Below are 17,351 nucleotides of genomic sequence, written 5' to 3'. Positions count from 1 at the left end.
AAACTATATTGCACATAAAATTTTCTACATTGGACAAGCAATGCAGTAGCCCCCGAGACACTGGTCGGGTGGCAACACCAGATCAGGGGATCGATGTGCCCCTTTAATATTTGTAAATAATAAACCCGAAGCCCAGTAGCCCCCGAGCCTTAATGCGGGCACGGGTGGCCGAATTAAGGATCAATATCCATAGTAAAATCACAAATTATGTGTAATGACTCTATGTATCCAAGTACCTTACGTCATTAATACTCGGATCCGCATTGTACAAAACTTTGTTGACCGACCATCGGCTTCCACCTCCTTGGCCAGTAGCCGAGGAGTGTTTGTCCTACTTTATAAAGCCTTTATGAGGGCAAAGATTTACGACAAACAAGGCAATCTGGCCACACAGTTTTATAAACAAAGGTACGCAGAGAGATATGTTATATTACTGTTTTAACAGAAGAAATGTATTCCAAAGAAAATAGTCCCGCTATCGGTTCCTTTCTTTGGGTTGTCATGCTAAGCATGATCATGAAACCTCAGCTCAAATGTAAGAGTAAAATATCGAGGATTTAGTTTGGGAGGCCAGTTAATAGCCCCCGATAGTGTTCGGCGATAGTCGAGGTCAAACCGTAAACACTTCGGCCAATGTTATGAATGGCCCGTCATAGTCATCGGATCGCTGACCAGTTTACGCTTATTGTGACAGTCAATTTTCGGCTTTATCCACTAAGGTGCTTAACCATGTGAGCTGGAAGCACAATCGCAGTGGTTCTCCCTTTGCACGCCTAGCCGAACAAAACGGAACGTAGGAAGCAAGTGTAGGAGCCGGGCAACCCAACTATTGACCGAAGACACAATTCGAAACCGATGCATATATAGCAATATCTGAGAATGTTTTTGCCAAATCCCTAAAGGTGTCCGGCGTTGCACTGCGAGATTAATGTTGGAAAAGCACAAATAGTTTAAAAGTGCCAAAAAGCTTGGAAAACCAAGAAACGTCAGTAAAAACATGACGTCCGAACAATATCAAGTGTTCGGTGCCAATCCGAAAATTGGTCTTAGAAAAAAAATGCTTCTGTCGTGCTTTAACATTACACATCCGATCTCAAGACTTCAAGCGGGTCAGCCTACGGCTGCAGCCTCCTATCCCGAAGGCGGAGTGCTTCTCGTTAGACCAGTTTAGCGAACTAAACTCGAGCGGTCGCTAGCGAGAAAATGGGTTATCTGGCTATTGACCACACACTCACGTCGAAAAAGGAGCGATAGAAAAAGACTTTGCAACGACCAAGAAGAAAACACATTTACTATAAAATAGCTCATAGAAATTTTAAGAGCCCCCAAGTGACTTGGGTAGAAGAATGATTGCATGTACCGAAGTACTTATATCATATCTATGTTCAACCGAACTTTAAACGCGTCTTAACCGACCGTCGGCTTCTCCCTCTTCGGTTAAGGACCGAAAAGTACTCCATCGGTCGAGAATATCGACGATGTTTCCAATAACCAGGCAATCAGGCCATAAGGCTGTAACAGACAAAGCGCGCTCAGGGAACTTATGCTATATTACTGCGAAGAGTAAGAAGCATCTTCGAAGAAAATAGTACCCCCACCGATGCCTTTCTTCGGTGCTCATTATTATTATGAGACTTGTGCAACAGATTTTTTATACTCATGAGTTCCGTTGTGTGCCGACCATCATTGAATAACTATAAGAGCGCTAGCTTTCGGCTTCACCCAGTCTGAGGTCCGGCTCGGGTGACCCGATCGTGACAATCGCAGAGGTGCTCCCTTTACTCCCTAGCCGAACAATCGGGAACATAGGGGTAAACACAGGAGCGAGGCAATCCAGCTCGCAAATCGCTTAAGTCAATGTGGTGCATATTGTAGCGTAATACACGAACAAGGAACGAAGCCGTACAAGTATAATCATATGCAACAGGAAAAGCTTCATAAAGGAAGCCCCCAAGTAAACGGGGTATTTGAATTTATGCGTCACAAATAAAGTTTGGACAAGGAAATTTTTTAGAAGCAACTTTTTTCCAAAATAGTATAATGCTTGGTCGAACCGAACGCAAGTTAGAAATTAAAGCTTTGAGCATGAAAGCGACTTAGCTGGTTAATGTGTTCGGTATTGATGACGCGGTCCGAGCTTGATGCGGGGCAAGTTTCCATCCCCCAAGCCGGTCCCGAGGTGGCGGCGCGGAGAGCTCGACACGCCGAAGTGGTGACATAGCACGGTCAATGCAGACCGGCAGAGTGACGCCGAAGTCCCCAGATCATTTTCCTGTGCACAAAAAATAGTGCAAACCGGAGATAGTAGTAATAATGATAATTTTGAAAAAAAATCGTTGCATAATAAATAATTTATGCAAAGTGAGTAATAAAATAAATATGGCCTGGCGCCGAAGTCAATGTCGATGCAGGGCATCGGCGTGATGCGGTAAAGGCGTGGCAAAGCCTGAATTCACAGGTCGGTCCGAGCTCCGGATGCGGCGTTCACTCGACTATGTACGGAAACTGATCGAACCACCACGCGACCGTCATTAATGCGGTCACCATTTGATAGACCTGTGTACATATCATGGACAAACCAGAGTAATAATTCCTTGGGAAAAAATGAACCCAAACAAGCAAAAAAATATTGAGGTTAATTGCACCTGGTTTATTCGTTGTAGCCATCCGAAGGAAGGTGATTCCCAAAATTGGGACTCGCTTCGCACACCCATTGCCTGATGGGCAATAAAATGATGGCATGGCAATGCTGGTAAAGGTTGACTCGCGGAGGCAAAGCCCTCGGCCCAGCTAATGTGACGGAGTTGGTCGGCTAGTGACGCCGAAGTGTCCGGAGTAGGTTGATGAAGAGATGGCGAAGCACCCGGTCCAGCCGACATGTCGAAGCCTCAATGTCAGCCGATGAGTCGAAGTAGGTCGGCGTGATGGACACCAGCTTGAAGAAGCAATAGTGCGGCCCTGTCGATGCAAGTCGTGACGTGGTCGATGCCGGCTTAATGAAGCGACCGTGCGGTGATGCCGGTATGCCCGCTCCGTGTAATCCGTAGGGCGGTGATGTTGTTGATGATTTATCCTTCGCGATGCCGGGCTCTTGTTTGGCTTTGTCGAGATGATGATCCGAAGAAGTTGAGCTCGGCTCAACAAAGTGACGTCGTGTCTAGCGCAGGTCGGCAGCCGTGGAGTAATATTGCCGGACTGGTTTGACACGAGCATGATGTTGAAGATCATGTTCAAAAGATCTTACAGTTAGTGGGATGTGTTCGGGAACAAAACACAATACCCCGTACAAAACTTCCTTCAAAAGGGATGTCCGAAATCCTGTTCATAAAAAAGATGAACTCGGGTTGGATTCGTTTTCGCGCAGAAAACAGATCCGAAAAGTGATGCACTAATCGGAAGGTTCCCGGAGTTTGAACGATCGGATCGAGCCGAAATTTTGAGAGGTGGTAGATATAGGAATTCCGCAGCCGATCAACGGTTGGATCTTCCAAAGGACGTCCGAGCTAGAAGCTGGACACCACGCCCTAAACTCATCCAAATTCCCGTCCAGATTTGACAGGGCTCCGGTATATCGTGGATTGCCAGAGATTCCTCCATCGGAACTCGATGAAATTTTCCAGGGTTGTTGTAGACTCAATTACGCACAATTCCGCCAAAGCGATCGTCAAAGCAATACTCGAGGAGGTGGTGGTGGCAGATACGAGTTCGCTGTCCAAAAAAACAGCATGGTCGCTTGAGGGCAATGTTGACGTTGAGCCCCCGAGCTCCATAGATGATTCCTCCATGATCTTGATAGAGATCGGAGTTAATGTTTGATGAAGGCCCTCGTCCGAACATGGTGATCCGAACACGGGGCGCAATTCTTGGTCGAACCAAGGTGACCAGTCGAGCTGGTGACGAAGATGTCGAAGTCGCAGTTGATCTGCAGGCGAGCCATCGATCCTTTTGTCGATCACACGGCGGAACTCTCAATGAAAGCACCAATGTCAGTGTCAAAACCGGCGGATCTCGGGTAGGGGGTTCCGAACTATGCGTCTAGGCCGGATGGTAACAGGAGACAAGGGACACGATGTTTTTTACCCAGGTTCGGGCCCTCTCGATGGAGGTAATACCCTACTCCTGCTTGATTAATATTGATGATATGGGTAGTACAAGAGTGGATCTACCACGAGATCAAGGAGGCTAAACCCTAGAAGCTAGCCTATGGTATGATTGTTGTGTGTATTGTATATCTATCGACTAGTCTGGCCTCGGTTTATATAATGCACTGGAGGCCTAGGATAACAAGAGTCCTAGCCGAATACGCCGGTGGGGAGAAGTCCTTGTCTTGATCGCCAAGTCTTGTGGAATCTTCCTTGTATGCGGCAGCCGTCCGAACTGGCCCATGAGTATACGGCCACGGGGGTCCTCGGCCCAATCTAATAGATCGGGAGACGACGTGGTGAGTACCCCCTAGTCCAGGACACCGTCAACAAGTTTGTGGGTCAGAAGTTTACCAAGTGGAATGATGAACTCATCATGCAATTCCACTTCACAACACACTTTTATCCTGATGGGAAAATTGTCTGGATGTCTGAAGGTACTATGTACCAGTCTACAGTTGATGAATGGGCAAAATTGATCAATGCACCTAAAGAGCATGAAGATGACATAGATGTATATGCCAAGAAGAAGAAGGATCACAACTCCATGGCTAATATGTATAAGGAGATTCCTCATAAAGCCTAAGACTCACAAGATGGGCTCTGTCTACTATTTGCTGTCTGGATTGACCACAATCAACACTATATTGAGGCATACATTGTTTCTCAAGTCTGGAGATCATAAAATGATCAGAGGTCACTCCATCAACCTGCTGCAGTTGTTTGATGTGCCCCAAAAATTCAAAGTCATGAGCCTGATTGTTGAGACAATCAAGAGGACAGCTGCAGATTAGAAGAGGTCATGTGGGTATGATTCACACATTCAAATTCTCATCAACTCCAAGATGGGCACAAGCACTTATCTTTCGGACAAGGAACATCTACCCTTGAGACCAGATTTTGAGGACAATATTGTTGTCATGAATGAAGATGAACCCACATCTGTAGAGGCATAAGAAAAGAGAGAGAAAGCTAAGGCTGAGAAAGCTGCAAAGATGCCAAGTGCTGAAGAGGCATCTCAAGTGTTTCTAAAGACTAAGCAAGATCAACTTGGATATCTGATTCAAGCCACCTTGAGGATTGAGAAGGGCTTGGCCACCCTAACTCGGAACCAAGAGAGCCTGGAAAGGATCATTGAGACTAAATTTTATAATCTTGATTTAAAGGTGACAGAGATGTAGACAGCAGTTGAGCAGCTCCAGGAAGAAGCTGAGGAGAGAAAAGGGCAGGCTACCACAGATGCCTTTCAGAGAGTGCCAAGAGGGCAGAGATCTGCTGTAGTGCCCATGGCTGACACAAGAGCAACTACATCAACACCTGCAGCCATAGCATCAGTGCCACCTCCAGTTGCCACTCCACCAGCTCTAACAACTTCCATAGATGCATTCATCCTTGGAGTCCTCTGAATGCCTCCTCCTGAAGATCAAGCCTAGAGAGACGCATAGCACTATGCATTTTCAAGATTTTTGGTAACTTGTTGCTGAAGGGGGAGAAAGTGTATAGATCATAGGCTTCGAGAGAGAGAGCTTTGCTTCTTTTGCCTTCTTTGTCTTTTGATTGATACTTATTTGTGTGCTTGCTTGATGCTATTTGTCTATGTGTGTGAGATACTTGTATGATCATGTGTTTGATCATATCCTACATTAATGCTTGTGCTTGGATGATGCTATCTTTCATCTCTCTTATATGATCATTCACTTTGCCTTGGGTGATGAGTGCATATTTTTACTCTCTGTCATTTTGAGCGCTCCACCAAGATGTATGTGACATGGAAGAGTAAGTCATGATCCTAATTGATTGTGCATTTGCATTCAAAAGAAAATTTTAAATAATGCACAAATTTAGGGGGAGCTATTGCTTATCACATACTTCCCAAAGCGACGATGTATTTCAATCTTATTATCATTTGTCGAAGCTTTGATCTATATGTTGTCATCAATTACCAAAAAGGGAGAGATTGAAAGTGCAACTATCCCTGAGTAGTTTTGGTAATTCCTAACAACATATAGCTCATTGAACTAATGCTCTTTCAAGATGATCATTTCAGAAAGTTCAATGAGACTAGGAATGTGGACCCCTCAAAATGCTAAGGACACATATTGGCTCAAGCTCAAGACTCTACATTTTCATTTTAGTGATCCAAGATCACATTGAGTCCGTAGGAAAAGCCAATACTATTAAAAGGGGATCGGGTGTGCTTAATGGCTTGCTTACTCAAAATGCTTAGTGATATACTCCAAAAGCCCTCAACCACTTTCTCATATCCACATATGTCCCAAACCAAAAGTCAAACTCGGCCCCACCGATTTGATCTATCCGGCACCACCGAGTTCATTTGACATAGCCACAGCCAGAAACCCTAATCAGTTCGGTCTCACCGATAGGGATCTCAATCTCACCGAGATGGGATTGCAAACTCTATGTTTCCCTTCGTAACATTTTGGTCTAACCGAGATGAGCGATCGGTCCCACCGAGTTCGCAATGCAAACTCTCTGTTTCCCTTTCATAACGTTTCCGTCTCAACGAAATGAGCGATTCGGTACCACCGAGTTTGCCTGACCAACTCTCTGTTTGCCTATTACAGAATTTGGTCCCACAGAGTTCATGTGATCAGTCTCACCAAGATTACGTTATGCCCTAACCCTAAAGAATCGGTCCCACTGAGTTGATCGTATCGGTCCCACCGAAAAGCCTAACGTTCACATGTCGAACTAAATCGGTCTGACCGAGTTTCATGATTCGGTCTCACCAAGTTTGGTAAATTGTGTGTAACGGTTAGATTTTGTGTGGAGGCTATATATACCCCTCCACCCACTCTTCATTCATGGAGAGAGCCATCTGAACGTGCCTACACTTCCAACATACATTTTCTGAGAGAGAACCACCTACTCATGTGTTGAGACCAAGATATTCCATTCCAACCACAAGAATCTTGATCTCTAGCCTTTCCCAAGTTGCTTTCCACTCAAATCATCTTTCCACCAAATCCAAATATGTGAGAGAGAGTTGAGTGTTGGGGAGACTATCATTTGAAGCACAAGAGTAAATAGTTCATCATCAACACACCATCTATTACCTTTTGGAGAGTGGTGTCTCCTAGATTGGTTAGGTGTCACCTGGGAGCCTCCGACAAGATTGTGGAGTTGAACCAAGGAGTTTGTACGGGCAAGGAGATCGCCTACTTCGTGAAGATCTACCCTAGTGAGGCAAATCCTTCATGGGCGATGGCCATGGTGGGATAGACAAGGTTGCTTCTTCGTGGGCCCTTCGTGGGTGGGGCCCTCCATGGACTCGCGCAGTCGTTACCCTTCGTGGGTTGAAGTCTCCATCAACGTGGATGTACGGTAGCACCACTTATCGGAACCATGCCAAAAATCTTCGTGTCTACATTGCGTTTGCTCCCTCCAAACTCCCCCCTTTACCTTCATGTGCAATGTTTTTACATTCTGCTGCTATACTCTTAGACTTGCATGTGTAGGTTGATTGCTTGACTTGTGCTAAGTTGCTAAAATCTGCCAAGACTTAAAATTGAGAAAAGGATATATTTTTATTTGGTCAAGTAGTCTAATCACCCCCTTCTAGACATACTTTCGATCCTATAGAGGGCAGTGTCTTCTGACAAGGGTTTGTGAACTAATCGATCCCGACACCCTGACGTGGGATGAACAACTTCTTAGTGACATCTTAGTTGAGGAGGATGCGAGAATTTTTTTTGCTACACCGATGAGAGATGATGTAGAAGATTTCTATGGTTGGCATTTTGACTCAAAAGGCAGGTTCTCAGTCAAGTCTACTTACAGGTTGTACGTCCGGAGAAGAGACAAGGACCATCCAGGATGCTCTAACCCTACACCAACGACCGCCGGGGTCTCAACATCACTTGTTCGCTGGCCCTACTTCAGGAGGAAGTGGCCGACGGCGATTTAGCCAGCCACGAAATGATGAGCCGGTCGACGCGTCGCCACCTATCAACGCAGGGACGCCCGCCGCGCCGCCAAGGCCAGATCGGCCGTGCCTCCTCACGCCGCGGGCTCCGCACCATCCCCATGGCGCAGGAAAGAGGAAGGCCCCTGCCACCACTATCAGCCCCCGTGCTATAGGTCGGCGGCGTCCTTCGGCGGTGGAGGGGGGAAGGGAAGGAAGGAGAGCCCCCGGCGGCTAGGGTTTCGTCCCCACCTACGTCGGGGCGTCGCGGGGGCATGGTTAAGGAAGTTCAATACGGCGATCATTGTGGGCATGGCGGCTGGCCTTGCGACATTGGTTGTGTTCGGCGGCGGCAACTAGATCTGTTGCGACGGGCCATCTGACCTCGGATTGGCGGCGGCGGCATGGAGGGCTTGGTGGACGGGTCGACGCCATGAATGGTCTGTCTTCTAGACAGATCTGATCTGGTTGGTGCGGCCTACTCGCTGCGCGGCGGCTCAGATCGATGGCGACCTGTGCACACGATGCTTGACGGAGGTTCGTTGAGCGGATCCGGGTGAAAACCTAGTTCTCGGCTTGTTGCCAAGACCGGCGATGGCGGCACTCATTTTTGTCGTTACCTTCTTGAATGCATCACCATGGAGCTTCAGACCTCTATCTACTAGTTCCGGGGGAAACCCTAGATCAGCAGTTCGGATGACGGCGACGCTTTGGTGTCATTCCCCCCTTGGGGGCGTCATTCTTGGACGTGTATACGGGCTTGAGGGACCAGTGGACGGCTTATTTGATGGGGTGGTGCTTCATTTTACACATTGATGACGCGGATCTCGGCGGCGTGGAGCAGTGGAGACTCGGCGTCCGATGCATGGAGATGGACTCGCACGGGAGGAGGGCGTTGTCTGGTGTCATGGTGGCCTCGATGGCAGAGAGGCCTGACAAGGTCGGTGCGTTAGTTTCTGCACAAGGTTGGTGCATTAGTTTCTGCTCTGAAGAAGGATTGATGGAAGACGGCGGCGACGACACATGATAGTGCGTCGGATCGGTTTGTACCCCAAACCCACTATGTGGCTTGGTTCGGGCCTCCGGCTTTAGATGTTAGGCTTTGGTGCGATTTTTGTTTGGTATTAGGTCCGGACTATCGGCACCCCTTCATTAAGTGGATAGGAGTAGCGATAGTTGTTGCTAAGATGGTGGCTTTAGACTACATGATATACTACTTTGTAAGGTCTTTATGAATAATTAATAAAAATAACTGCATGCATCGTCCAGATGTAGAGGCCAGGGATAATCCTCCTTTTCTAAAAAACAAAACGATAAGAACATTATATTCCAACAGTGCGCAATCCCACTCTTCAACATCGAATGCAACATCAACGTCGGCTTACTTTGCAAGGCCAGCCGCCCCTGTTACAGTTGCTAAATACTGCCAAGGCACTAACGCTGCACGCGCCAACAGTAAACTCAGCGCACTACAGGCTTACAAACGTGTGCGAGGTTTGTGCTTCAAGTGTGGGGAGCCATAGGGCAAGAATCACACTTGTCTCCAAACAGTTCAGATTCACATTATTGAGGAGCTACTGGCCATGTCTGGTTCTGACGATGTGCTCGGTAACAGTACTGCTAACCAAGCTGGACCAATTGAATCTACCCTCTGCTTCTCGCCCACACAATAGATGAACTCCAACAAGTATCTTTCGTCTTTTGGGGATGATTAGGGTGTGCTACATATCAACCCAGGTAGATGGCGTCTCAGCAATTGCCCGATGTATCGAGTCCATCCTAGTCCGCGATTTTGGTGCTAATTGGGACATTGTAGCAAGACTTCTTCTTGACAAGTTGGTGGTGGCAACTCTGCAAGTTTCATTTTTTATGGTGCTCTTCGAGTACCCGCCATTGATTTCTGGGATGAAAATCCTAAGTCCGACCTTCATTGGTTGTACTTGGCAGTAGCGGCATGCGCTCCCTTGTTGAAGAGATGATCTGGAGTTTGCTAGGACTTTCTCCCTTGGGTGAAAACCAATTATCTGACTTGTATTGTTGGATCCGGCGAGAATGAGGTTCATGCACCATTACCGTCCTGAAGGCGTCGATGCTGGGGACCTTCTGGTACTCTTGATGCTGCATATGACAGTGGTAGTTGTTGATGTTGTGTTGCAACGGGTTATTCGCATCACCTTGACCTTTTCAAGTCTTTTTTTATTTTGTTTGTAGCTATGTGCATCCTCGATATCGCAGCTATGTGCATCCTCGATATCGCAACCAGCTCTGGATATCATGTTTCTTGCAGAGGTTGAATGTAATTGGCATCAATATATTACTGCTCTTTATCAAAAAAAAATCAGTGGCTTTGTTTGTTAGGGCGCGGGCGGCTAAAACATAAAGCTCGACGAGTAGCGCATAGTTGATTTGTGCCGGTCATGCTACTCCCTCCGTCTAAATATATGGTTTTTTTAGATTTGAATATGGACTATATACAGATGAATATGCATGTATTTTAGAGTGTAGATTTATTTATTTTGCTTTGTATATATTTTATAATAGAATCTCTAAAAAAGACTTATTTTCAGAAATGGAGGGAGTACTTTGTTGGATGTAAAAATAAAGTAATGATAATTTGGTGACCTGCAATTGTGGAACGAGCTCCGTAGACCGTAAAAGATTCAGGGCCTCTTTGATTCACAGGATAACAAAAACACTGGAATAGAAAGAATACATGAAATCTATAGGGTTGCAGTTGTAAAACAGAGGATTGAAAAACAGTGAAAAGTATAGGAATATGAAACAAATGGAACGTTTGAAATGCAGGAACTGAAATCAAAGGAATGCATTATTTAGTAGAGAAACCATGCGCTGGTATGCAACTTTGTCCCTCTTGCCTCGGTCTTTGTGTAAAAAAGAGGTCTGACTCAATGTTTCACTTCATGCGAAATCACAGGAAACCAACAGTGTTTCTCTGGATTGCAACAGTATTCCTCCATACTTGTTCCTGCAAATCAAACATCGCTACAGTAGCAAATCCTATGGAATGAGAATTCCTGCGTTTTTCCTATGAAAAATCCTTCAAATCAAAGGAGGCCTCACATTTTTTAGGGAGAGTAAAGATTCACACTTTTGTAGGAAAAGTAAAGATACACATTCTATGTAGACTTGTGAATCTTCCGGAGAGAACAATAGAACAGGATACCGACAGACAGGTCAGCCATCCTATACGTACTGAATCTCTTGGAGGAAACACTGAAACTGAAAGCCGACGGCCAGCAATCCAGCATGCATGCATGCCCTGATCCGGCAGATGCAGAGAACCATGGACTTTTCAGCTGCCTACTACACGTATAGTATAATTTCTAGCAAAACGACGGTGCGTCGGGTCGTGGACCGTTGCAGAGCGAGGAGGACGCTGTTCTTTCAGCAGCTGGTTTTCTCGGTCGCCCCGGTTTTCCCTCACCAAGTCAGCCCTCTCGGGCCTCATCGCCGGTTTTTTACTCTGTTTCGGCTGCCGTTGACCTCCAGCCCCTTGGCCACGCCGCCACGGTTTCCATATACCACACGGGGCCGAGGTTTGAAACCAGCGGAGTCGCGCGCAGCGCTGCAGGCAGGCGAACGGAGGCTGGACACCCCTGTTTCGGCCGCCTTGTCCAAGCAAAACAATGCAACTTCTTTCCCTACTTGCACTCCAAGCATACCCTTAATTACTCGCCGATTCCTCCAGAACCAGGACTATATATACACGGCTCGCCTCGCCTTCGTTCCTCACCAAAATCTACAGCCAACGAACTGCAGAGCAGAAACAGCGACAGAGATCCGTCTTCTTCCTCTTCGAGTTCTTGGAGCTTGCGACCGACAGGGACGGGGATGGCGACCGCCGGGAAGGTGATCAAGTGCAAAGGTTTGTTTGTTTCTGACAGAGCAGCTAGTTTCATCTGATTTTGATTTGATTGACGCTGGAGGGTGGAGATCTAAATTGCATGGTTGATTGCAGCGGCGGTGGCATGGGAGGCCGGGAAGCCGCTGTCGATCGAGGAGGTGGAGGTGGCGCCGCCGCAGGCCATGGAGGTGCGCGTCAAGATCCTCTACACCGCCCTCTGCCACACCGACGTCTACTTCTGGGAAGCCAAGGTATCCACACAAACACACAATTGCATCTCGTAGTCAGGACGGGTATGGTGACGAAGACACGTGGATCAATGGATAGATAATTAACTTGCCATGTTCTGCTTGGGTTTGTTTGTGCAGGGGCAAACTCCGGTTTTCCCTAGGATCTTGGGCCATGAAGCTGGAGGGTATGCATCCTCTCTGTCTCTGTCTTATTCTGTTTCATCTTTGTTGCTTGGAGGAATCTTGAATCCTAAATCATAGTTTATTCATGTTGGCTTTCTAGTTTTAGTCAGAGTGAATCCTGATCTGTCAGTGCTACTAGATTGACAACTATATACAGCAAGTGCCCGTATTTTATTGCCATGGGATAAAGCATATGAAGAATCACGACACAACACTGATCATTATTTATTCACACTAGCTTCTAATTATAGTCATCCTGATTCCTTAACACTGATCTGTCAGTGGTATTAGATTGATACCTACATACAGCAAGTGTGCATATCTTATTGCCATGGGATAAAACATACTATGAAGAATCATGTTTAAACGTCATCCATGACGCAAGCTCACACTGTAAAGTGCTTTGGACAATCATATGGTTTTGGACTAGTTAATTTTGTCAGCTGCCGACCTCCTCATTATATCTTTACCACGTTTTTGTCAGCTGCCGACCTCCTCGTTATATCTTTACCACGTTTATAATCAAAGATTCCTTGGCAGTTGTCAATTTTATTAAAGTGGACCTTTTCTGCATTTTATTGAATGATGAGTATTATGCTTGCTTTTTGTAGTTTATCTTTTCTGCTAACTTTACTGACTTGCTTCTTGTTGCAGCATTGTTGAAAGTGTCGGAGAGGGTGTTACCGAACTCGTGCCGGGTGACCATGTCCTCCCGGTGTTCACTGGCGAGTGCAAGGACTGTGCCCACTGCAAGTCAGAGGAGAGCAACCTCTGTGACCTCCTCAGGATCAACGTGGATCGTGGCGTGATGATCGGTGATGGGGAGTCTCGCTTCACCATCAATGGGAAACCGATCTTCCACTTCGTCGGGACCTCCACCTTCAGCGAGTACACCGTGATCCATGTCGGGTGCCTCGCCAAGATCAACCCAGAGGCGCCCCTTGACAAAGTTTGTGTTCTCAGCTGTGGTATCTCAACTGGTAAGAGATGGCTCCTCATGCCATTGTTTCCAAATGAAACACAATGTTCAGGGTGACTCCTTTTAGTTGCTGAATTGTCATTTCCTGCAGGACTTGGTGCTACCCTCAATGTTGCGAAACCGAAAAAGGGTTCGACGGTGGCCATTTTCGGTCTTGGAGCTGTAGGCCTTGCTGTGAGTGACGTTCCAAGTTGTTTTTGTTGTACGACATTTTTTTGCAGGCTGCAGAGAATTATGTACTACATCCACGACTAATTACTGTGTGCTTCTCGCATGATCAGGCCATGGAAGGGGCCAAGATGTCTGGGGCATCAAGGATCATTGGTGTGGATTTGAACCCTGCAAAATACGAACAAGGTACGATCTGCCTCAGAGAAACCAAGGATATCTTAGAATATTTTTTTGGATGGAACACTGAACATCATGCACATTATTTTTCAGCCAAGAAATTTGGATGCACTGACTTTGTGAACCCAAAGGACCACACCAAGCCCGTGCAAGAGGTATGTTCATGCCCCTCAGTACACTGCCTGTGCCATAAAAGTATAAAACTCACTGTTCAATGTTGCTCTCCAGGTGCTTGTCGAGATGACCAATGGTGGAGTCGACCGCGCAGTTGAGTGCACTGGCCACATCGACGCCATGATCGCCGCCTTCGAATGTGTCCATGATGTACGTAGCTCTCAATATACCTATATATAGTCTCTACTCCAATGATAATTATTTGAAATCTATTTTTAGAGTTTAGACTGAATGATGATAATTATTTGAAATCTATTTTTAGAGTTTAGACTGAATGATGAAATCTTCTGTATGCAGGGGTGGGGCGTGGCGGTGCTGGTGGGCGTCCCGCACAAGGAGGCGGTGTTCAAGACAAGCCCGATGAACTTGCTCAACGAGAGGACCCTGAAGGGCACCTTCTTCGGCAACTACAAGCCGCGGACCGACCTCCCGGAAGTCGTGGAGATGTACATGAGGAAGGAGCTGGACGTGGAGAAGTTCATCACCCACAGCGTGCCCTTCTCGCAGATCAACACGGCGTTCGACCTCATGCTCAAGGGGGAGGGCCTGCGTTGCGTCATGAGGATGGACGAGTAGATGGTCTCTTATTCATCGTGTGTCTCTTTGTTTTAGTGTTCACGGTTTGGTCTTTGGTTTCATTGCGTCTGTCGGCAGCTTTCAGTTAGCATGTAAATTACTATTAATAAGTGTGGCACAATAGCGTGCAATTTCTGTGTTAATATTGGCGTCTTCCGTTGCAAATCAGTTCTTCTATTTTCTCTTCATTCTTGAATGCAGAAAGCTTTAGATTTAAACTGTTTACTTACATAAATGACACAGAAATAGATTTGAAGATACAAATATACTATTATTATGATGATCTCAAGCAGTATACTATCAAATTTCAACTTTACAAATTTTCCTGCGACCAAATAAGTCGCTGTTCTTGACAGCCCTTCCATCAGGGAAGATGGTTTGGATAGTGCCGGAGTGATTCTAGGCGTCAACAAGGGTGCGTCCTCTTTGCATGAAGTAAAGCCAATGAGTAGTAACTCAACTTGCCGAAATACCTTGGAGTTTTTTTTATAATTACAAAAAAAGTCAAAAAAAAAGTTCATAAGTTTTTTTAAATAAACTTGACTTTCTTTTGCACTAGCATATAATTTTCCGCCAACAAAAATCCAGCGTCGACTTCAGAGCAGAAAAAGCAGAAAAATTGGAAGTTTTTTTTGGCTTGAAGTCAACGATGGGTTTTATTGGCGAAAAATTACATAGTAGTAGTGCAAAAGGAAGTCTGAAAAACTTCTGAACTTTTTTGACTGTTTTTGTTAAAAATAAATCCAATTCCTGGGTGGAACCAAACGTCCGTGCCCCTCAACTTGCACGCTATACTCAAAGAGCTCTTTTATGGTAGGGACAAATGAATATTAACCATCGCTCCAACTTGATCTAATGTGCTACATCTTCCCATGCTAGTAGGCAATAGTAGTACCCTAGTAGAAATATAAAGAGTGAAGTGCTTCATAGGTCCTCAAACATTTTCCAGGATCCTCGAACTATGAAAATCGGCATTCATGTCCTCGAAATGTAGCAAGTGTGTCATCTAAGTCCAAAAGTTGCACAACGCCATCTGACCAGCCAACTGATGCTGTTGAACCATGACACGTCGGATAGGGGGACATTCGTACATATTGCCATATTGGACCTAGGTGGCTCGGTTCATCCAAATATGTAAGTCTCCCTTGTTTTTAAGCTTTAACTCTAATCCTGATTTGTCTAACAAAATATGAGTTAACTTTTTTCAACAATCATCGGGGAGAGAGCCAAAATGTATTACTAAGCCACTCGGTGGCAAGCGTTGCAATAGAGTGCTAGAGCACGAGAAGGTAATGTTGTGGTGGAAACCATCTTTTGAGTAGCATCCTTAAATAAAAAAAACTAAAAAGTGAAGTCAAAGATAATGTTTCTAATAGTTACAATGGGAGAGTGCACTACATTGCGGAAGACCAGGGCATTGTGAGAACTGAGAATCCCCAATTCTTCATAGAATGGAGAGCGCCATGGATGGCCAGACATCGGCGTCGAGCCTCGACGGCGTTTGGACATCCCATGGTCGATGGAGAAGGGTGCAAGGTATAACGCCCTCGATGCGGCTATATCTCCTACGTGTCGAACCACGACTTAGAGGCATACCCGCATTGAAAGCAATGTCGTAAGTAAGGTAATCTTCACAGCAACCCATGTAAATAGATAAAAGGAGAAAAGGTATATAGTTGGCTTACAATCGCCACTTCACACAATACATGAGTAAAGCATTACATCAACCAGATACAATCAAGGTCCGACTACGGAACCAAAATAAAAGAAGACTACCCCAAATGCTACACAGATCCCCGATCGACCCCAATTGGGCTCCACTACTGATCAACTAGAACGAAACAACACAAAGGGCAAGATCTCCATCGAGCTCCTCCTTGAGCTTGGTTGCGTCACCTACTTCGTAACATCGGCACACTCAGATGAGCAATCTCGTTCTCAGGGCACACTCAGATGAGCAATCCGTACAACTAAAACCAGCCCTCGAGTTTCCCCGAGGTGGCGTTGCAAGGGGCTCTAGTTGGACCAACACTCAGAGGAGCACTGGCCCGGGGGGGGGGGGGTTAAAATAATGATGACCCTTGAGTCTGCAGAACCCAAGGGAAAGAAAAGGCTAGGTGGCGAATGGTAAAAGCAATGTTGGGCATTGCTGGAGGAGTTTTATTCAAGGCGAACTGTCAAGGGGTTCCCATTATAACCCAACCGCGTAAGGAACGCAGAATCCGGGAACATAACATCGATATGACGGAAACTAGGACGGCAAGAGTGAAACAAAACACTAGGCATAAGGACGAGCCTTCCACCCTTTACCAAGTATATAGATGCATTAATTAAATAAGAGATATTGTGATATCCCAACAAAATATCCATGTTCCAACAAGGAACAAACTCCAATATTCACCTGCAACTAACAACGCTATAAGAGGGGCTGAGCAAAGCGGTAACATAGCCAAACAACGGTTTGCTAGGACAAAGTGGGTTAGAGGCTTGACATGGCAATATGGGAGGCATGATAAAGCATGTGGTAGGTATCGCAGCATAGGCATAACAATAGAGCGAGCAACTAGCAAGCAAAGATAGAAGTGATTTCAAGGGTATGGTCATCTTGCCTGAAATCCCGCAAGGAAGAAGAACGAGTCCATGAAGAAGAAACAAACGAACGTAGTCGAACGGGTCCTCACAAACGCGACGTTATCGGAACTAACCCGAAGAAGCAACACCGGAAAGAAGCAAACAACAAAGTAAACAACCATCACATAACCATGGCATGATGCGCAAGCAAGTATGATGCATGTCCGGTTTAAAATGGGCATGGCATGGCAAAGTGCACAAACAATACTACATATTAAGTGGAGCTCAATATGCAACGAGTTGCATATTGACGGAACACCACATGACTTATTTAGTTCGATCTCGTTTATGTACTCAA

General features: G+C 45.9%; 1 protein-coding gene across 1 annotated transcript; it reads left to right on the top strand.

Annotated features, from left to right (window-relative positions):
- The first annotated feature begins 11,789 nt into the window (after window positions 1-11,789).
- On the top strand, window positions 11,790-14,565 carry LOC123086540 (alcohol dehydrogenase 3). The gene is made up of 9 exons (XM_044508298.1): window positions 11,790-11,953; window positions 12,047-12,183; window positions 12,301-12,347; window positions 13,000-13,325; window positions 13,416-13,498; window positions 13,606-13,681; window positions 13,766-13,827; window positions 13,901-13,996; window positions 14,144-14,565. Exons 1-9 carry the CDS (start codon window positions 11,920-11,922, stop codon window positions 14,420-14,422), a joined length of 1,140 nt encoding a protein of 379 aa, XP_044364233.1. The 5' UTR covers window positions 11,790-11,919; the 3' UTR covers window positions 14,423-14,565.
- The last annotated feature ends 2,786 nt before the right edge of the window (window positions 14,566-17,351 follow it).

The sequence above is a fragment of the Triticum aestivum genome, chromosome 4A (assembly GCF_018294505.1).
Source record: "Triticum aestivum cultivar Chinese Spring chromosome 4A, IWGSC CS RefSeq v2.1, whole genome shotgun sequence".
NCBI classification, from domain to species: Eukaryota; Viridiplantae; Streptophyta; class Magnoliopsida; order Poales; family Poaceae; genus Triticum; species Triticum aestivum.
The sequence above is the reverse complement of the archived record's forward strand: the minus strand, read 5'-3'. Positions and strand labels throughout refer to the sequence as shown.